This window comes from Salmo salar, chromosome ssa07 (genome assembly GCF_905237065.1).
Source record: "Salmo salar chromosome ssa07, Ssal_v3.1, whole genome shotgun sequence".
In the NCBI taxonomy this organism is placed as follows: Eukaryota; Metazoa; Chordata; class Actinopteri; order Salmoniformes; family Salmonidae; genus Salmo; species Salmo salar.
Window position 1 is genome coordinate 4,082,998 of NC_059448.1, and position 6,000 is coordinate 4,088,997.

Genomic DNA, 6,000 nt, shown 5'->3' on the forward strand with positions numbered 1-6,000 from the left:
CTTCCCTTGCTTTACAAGAGCCGCGATTTTTGTGGAGCGATGGGTAACGATGCCTCGTGGGTGTCAGTTGTTGATGTGTGCAGAGGGTCCCTGGTTCGAGCCCAGGTAAGGGCGAGGAGAGGGGAAGGAAGCAATACTGTTACACCTGCCATGCTAATGGGTTCCCACTTGATGACACAGCATTAAAAATCCGTGAAGAGCATGAGGATGCTAGCGTTAGCCAGCTTGAGCTAGCTACCGAGCTAGCATACGAACTCAGTAGCACAGAGTAGATTCTCCATATGACGTTGAGAAATAGTGCATTGTGGGTTGTTTAGAATATATCCGTAAATAAGTTAATAAATATGTCATAACCCAAAAACATACCTCTGTTTGTAGTTATAGGTAACCGTGTCGTGAATAACAACAGAATGACGATCTCACGGTAATTAACGGTTAATTAACGTAAACATGTTTAGCATCTCCAGGTCTCCACACATACAAGCCGCTGATGCCTTTGAAACATCTATATTTTAAAAAAATTTTAAAAATAAATCCATTTAATATACACCATCACAAGGTCTGTAGTGACGCCTCTTATACCGCTGTGATACAGCCCGGAATGGAACCGGGGTCTGTAGTGATGCCTCTAGCACTGCCATGCCTTAATACCGCTGTGATACAGCCCGGAATGGAACCGGGGTCTGTAGTGATGCCTCTAGCACTGCCATGCCTTAATACCGCTGTGATACAGCCCGGAATGGAACCGGGGTCTGTAGTGATGCCTCTAGCACTGCCATGCCTTAATACCGCTGTGATACAGCCCGGAATGGAACCGGGGTCTGTACTGATGCCTCTAGCACTGCCATGCCTTATACCGCTGTGATACAGCCCGGGAATGGAACCGGGGTCTGTAGTGACGCCTCTAGCACTGCCATGCCTTATACCGCTGTGATGCAGCCCGGAATGGAACCGGGGTCTGTAGTGACGCCTCTAGCACTGCCATGCCTCATACCACTGAGTACCAGGCCATTAGGACCTGATGGAGGGACAATAGAGCCCTGAGTACCAGTCTATTAGGACCTGATGGAGGGAGAATAGAGCCCTGAGTACCAGGCCATTAGGACCTGATGGAGGGACAATAGAGCCCTGAGTACCAGATGGAGGGACAATAGAGCCCTGAGTACCAGTCTATTAGGACCTGATGGAGGGAGAATAGAGCCCTGAGTACCAGGCCATTAGGACCTGATGGAGGGACAATAGAGCCCTGAGTACCAGTCTATTAGGACCTGATGGAGGGAGAATAGAGCCCTGAGTACCAGGCCATTAGGACCTGATGGAGGGACAATAGAGCCCTGAGTACCAGACCATTAGGACCTGATGGAGGGACAATAGAGCCCTGAGTACCAGGCCATTAGGACCTGATGGAGGGACAATAGAGCCCTGAGTACCAGGCCATTAGGACCTGATGGAGGGACAATAGAGCCCTGAGTACCAGATGGAGGGACAATAGAGCCCTGAGTACCAGTCTATTAGGACCTGATGGAGGGAGAATAGAGCCCTGAGTACCAGGCCATTAGGACCTGATGGAGGGACAATAGAGCCCTGAGTACCAGTCTATTAGGACCTGATGGAGGGAGAATAGAGCCCTGAGTACCAGGCCATTAGGACCTGATGGAGGGACAATAGAGCCCTGAGTACCAGACCATTAGGACCTGATGGAGGGACAATAGAGCCCTGAGTACCAGGCCATTAGGACCTGATGGAGGGACAATAGAGCCCTGAGTACCAGGCCATTAGGACCTGATGGAGGGACAATAGAGCCCTGAGTACCAGGCCATTAGGACCTGATGGAGGGACAATAGAGCCCTGAGTACCAGACCATTAGGACCTGATGGAGGGACAATAGAGCCCTGAGTACCAGTCTATTAGGACCTGATGGAGGGACAATAGAGCCCTGAGTACCAGGCCATTAGGACCTGATGGAGGGACAATAGAGCCCTGAGTACCAGACCATTAGGACCTGATGGAGGGACAATAGAGCCCTGAGTACCAGGCCATTAGGACCTGATGGAGGGACAACAGAACCCTGAGTACCAGGCCATTAGGACCTGATGGAGGGGCAATCGAGCCCTGAGTACCAGGCCATAGGAACCTGATGATCGTTAGCGAGCTGGGTACTACCACACCAATGCATGTCCGGAGTGCAAAAGAGAAGATTTGAGTCGTGTAGAATTTTTGCTGCGGTGATGACTCACAACTGCTGGTGTGGCAGTAATACGGTCACCTCAACAGCCCTAGGTCTGACTACTGTCTGAAGGGACTGTACAAAATCATTTCTACTATACCTCTCCCCTCTCTCTCTCTCTCTCTCACTCTCTCTCTCTCTCTCTCTCTCTCTCTCTCTCTCTCTCTCTCTCTCTCTCTCTCTCTCTCACAGAAGACTCTTCATTGGCTCTGCCCATGTCGAAGCCTTCATTTGATAGGCTGTCACCGGGCCAGGCCCTGCCACCTGGCTTCCGTGCTCCCTTCCTGTTTGCTGATGGCGTTTCCTCTGTTGAGACTCTACTCACCAACATACAGGTATTGTAATTGCTTATAATTAGTTGAAGTCTTTATCAAAAGCCAATTGAAGTCACTGTCTTTTATGTCATTAGTTTCCTACAACTGATATCAAGTTCTCGAGCTATATTATCTCCCAAACAACCTGAGCATCACTCACATACAGTATCAGTTAAATATACTCAATAACTTATTTATAGATCCAAGTTGAGACTCCCCCCCTCTCTCTCTCTCTCTCTCCCTTTCTCTCTCTCTCTCTCTCTCTCTCTCTCTCTCTCTCTCTCTCTCTCTCTCTGTCTCTCTCTCTCTCTCTCTCTCTCTCTCTCTCTCTCTCTCTCTCTCTCTCTCTCTCTCTCTCTCTCTCTCTCTCTCTCTCTCTCTCTCTCTCTCTCTCTCTCTCTCTCTCTCTCTCTCTCTCTCTCTCTCTCTGTCTCTCTCTCTCTCCCTCTCTCTCTCTCTCTCCCTTTCTCTCTCGCGCTCTCTCTCTCTCACGCACTCTCTCCCTCTCTCTCTCTCGCACTCTCTTTCTCTCTCTCTCTCTCTCTCTCTCTCTCTCTCTCTCCCTTTCTCTCTCACGCTCTCTCTCTCTCACGCGCTCTCTTTCTCTCTTTCTATCTTTGTCTCTTTCTCTCTCTCGATCTCTCAGGGCCTTCTGAAGGTGGCTGCAGAGAATGCCCGTGTCCAGGACACTCAGATCCAGGCTGAGAAGAGAGAACTGAAGATGGAGCTGTACAGAGAGAGAGACATGAGAGAGAGTCTGGAGAGACAACTCACCTCTGAGTTACAGAGTAAAGGTAGGAATACTGGAGGTTCGTTTCGGCCATGACACCCATCTCAGAATGTTCTGAAAACGAATGTGTGTGTATTTAGAAACGGATACGATAAGCATTCCAGCAGCATTATATTGTTGAAATATAATTTGATCTCTGAGAAATGTATCTAATTGAACATATTAATTCATAGGAGGGGGGGAAGTGCTTACTAAAAGTATATACTATATACTAACCATACTGTGTGTGTACAAAATTATCTGTTTATCTTACCCTCTCTCTCTCTCTCTCCCTCTCTCTCTCTCTCCCTCATCCCTCTCTCTCTCTCTCTCTCTCTCCCTCATCCCTCTCTCTCTCTCTCTCTCTCTCTCTCCCTCACCCCCCTCTCTCTCTCTCCCTCATCCCTCTCTCTCCCTCATCCCTCTCTCTCCCTCATCCCTCTCTCTCCCTCATCCCTCTCTCTCCCTCATCTCTCTCTCTCTCTCTCTCCCTCTCTCTCCCTCATCCCCCTCTCTCTCTCATCTGTCTCTCTCTCTCTCTCTCTCTCTCTCTCTCTCCCTCATCCCCCTCTCTCTCCCTCATCCCTCTCTCTCTCTCCCTCATCTCCCCTTCTCTCTCATCTGTCTCTCTCTCTCTCTCCCTCATCCCCATCTCTCTCCCTCATCCCCCCTCTCTCTCTCTCTCTCTCTCTCTCTCATCTGTCTCTCTCTCCCCTCTCTCTCTCTCTCTCTCTCTCTCTCTCTCTCATCTGTCTCTCTCTCTCCCTCATCTCCCTCTCTCTCTCTCTCTCCCTCATCCCTCTATCTCTCCCTCATCCCTCTCTCTCTCTCCCTCATCCCCCCCTCTCTCTCTCCCTCATCTCTCTCTCTCTCCCTCATCCCCCTCTCTCAGCCTCCATTCAGAAGCGCTTAAAGAAAGAGAAGAAAGCCAAGAGGAAGCTTCAGGAAGCGTTGGAGTTTGAGTCCAAACGGAGGGAGACGTTGGAGCATTCTCTCAAACACTTCTCCTCCTTCTCCTTCTCCTCCCCCTCTCCTCCCGACACGCTACACGCCAGCAGCAGCGGTGAGCCTCCTCCTCCTCCTCCTTCTCCTCCCCCTCTCCTCCCGACACGCTACACGCCAGCAGCAGCGGTGAGCCTCCTCCTCCTCCTCCTTCTCCTCCCCCTCTCCTCCCGACACGCTACACGCCAGCAGCAGCGGTGAGCCTCCTCCTCCTTCCTCCTTCTCCTCCCCCTCTCCTCCCGACACGCTACACGCCAGCAGCAGCGGTGAGCCTCCTCCTCCTTCCTCCTTCTCCTCCCCCTCTCCTCCCGACACGCTACACGCCAGCAGCAGCGGTGAGCCTCCTCCTCCTTCTCCTTCTCCTCCCCCTCTCCTCCCGACACGCTACACGCCAGCAGCAGCGGTGAGCCTCCTCCTCCTCCTCCTTCTCCTCCCCCTCTCCTCCCGACACGCTACACGCCAGCAGCAGCGGTGAGCCTCCTCCTCCTTCCTCCTTCTCCTCCCCTCTCCTCCCGACACGCTACACGCCAGCAGCAGCGGTGAGCCTCCTCCTCCTCCTCCTTCTCCTCCCCCTCTCCTCCCGACACGCTACACGCCAGCAGCAGCGGTGAACCTCCTTCTCCTTCCTCCTTCTCCTCCCCCTCTCCTCCCGACACGCTACACGCCAGCAGCAGCGGTGAGCCTCCTCCTCCTCCTCCTTCTCCTCCCCCTCTCCTCCCGACACGCTACACGCCAGCAGCAGCGGTGAGCCTCCTTCTCCTTCCTCCTTCTCCTCCCCCTCTCCTCCCGACACGCTACACGCCAGCAGCAGCGGTGAGCCTCCTCCTCCTTCTCCTTCCTCCTATTCCTCTTATCCTGATGATGGCCACATGTGTTTGGATAGTATTATAAATATCTTTAGTTGTCCGCTGTGTAACCGGCTGTTTACAGTGAATGGAGGTTCAGCGGTGTAACCAGGTGTGTAACCAGCTGTGTAACCAGGTGTGTGACCAGCTGTGTAACCAGCTGTGTAACCAGGTGTGTAACCAGCTGTGTAACCCGGTGTGTAACCAGCTGTTCACAGTGAATGCGGTTCAGCTGTGTAACCAGGTGTGTAACCAGCTGTGTTACCAGGTGTGTAACCAGCTGTTCACAGTGAATGCGGTTCAGCTGTGTAACCAGGTGTGTAACCAGGTGTGTAACCAGCTGTGTAACCAGGTGTGTGACCAGGTGTGTTACCAGCTGTGTAACCAGGTGTGTTACCAGCTGTGTAACCAGGTGTGTAACCAGCTGTGTTACCAGGTGTGTAACCAGGTGTGTAACCAGGTGTGTAACCAGCTGTTCACAGTGAATGCGGTGTCGCCATGTATTCAGTCTAACGAGGGTTCTTCTTGACCACAGATATAGTTGCACCTGAAGATTAACCAGAACCGAATGCAAACCAGGACAAGACACTCCGATTGGTCAAGGTATGGAATACTGTTCAATATGTTAATGATCCCTGCAGATATTACCATATGATGGTAACATTTTGGACAGGGAAGAAGAGTGGAATTTCATGTCAGAATGTTCATGAATACAGTATTATATTTGTAAAGTCATGTATTCTTTTATAGTAGCTGTAAATTAAATCTGTTACTCTGAAGACTAATACTTTCCAATATATTCCAATATTTCTCTCTTTCTCCCTCTTCCGTCCGACAATCCCT

The 6,000-nt window shown here is 51.2% G+C and overlaps 1 protein-coding gene across 4 annotated transcripts in view; it reads left to right on the top strand.

The window, feature by feature from the left end:
* The window catches only part of LOC106592087 (dachshund homolog 2), a 139,587-nt gene that overhangs the window by 132,957 nt on the left and 630 nt on the right, over window positions 1–6,000 (top strand). Inside the window, exons 6-9 of one of the 4 annotated variants that reach the window (XR_006770554.1) lie at window positions 2,420–2,562; window positions 3,188–3,335; window positions 4,203–4,715; window positions 5,693–5,760. Coding sequence is in view for 3 of the 4 variants with exons in the window: in XM_045721438.1 (XP_045577394.1) it covers window positions 2,420–2,562; window positions 3,188–3,335; window positions 4,203–4,513 (602 nt within the window). In the remaining variant the exon portion in view is untranslated. Of the gene's footprint in view, window positions 1–2,419; window positions 2,563–3,187; window positions 3,336–4,202; window positions 4,784–5,692; window positions 5,761–6,000 lie in introns of those variants that run through there. The other 3 variants (XM_045721440.1, XM_045721438.1, XM_045721439.1) reach the window with 3 other exon arrangements.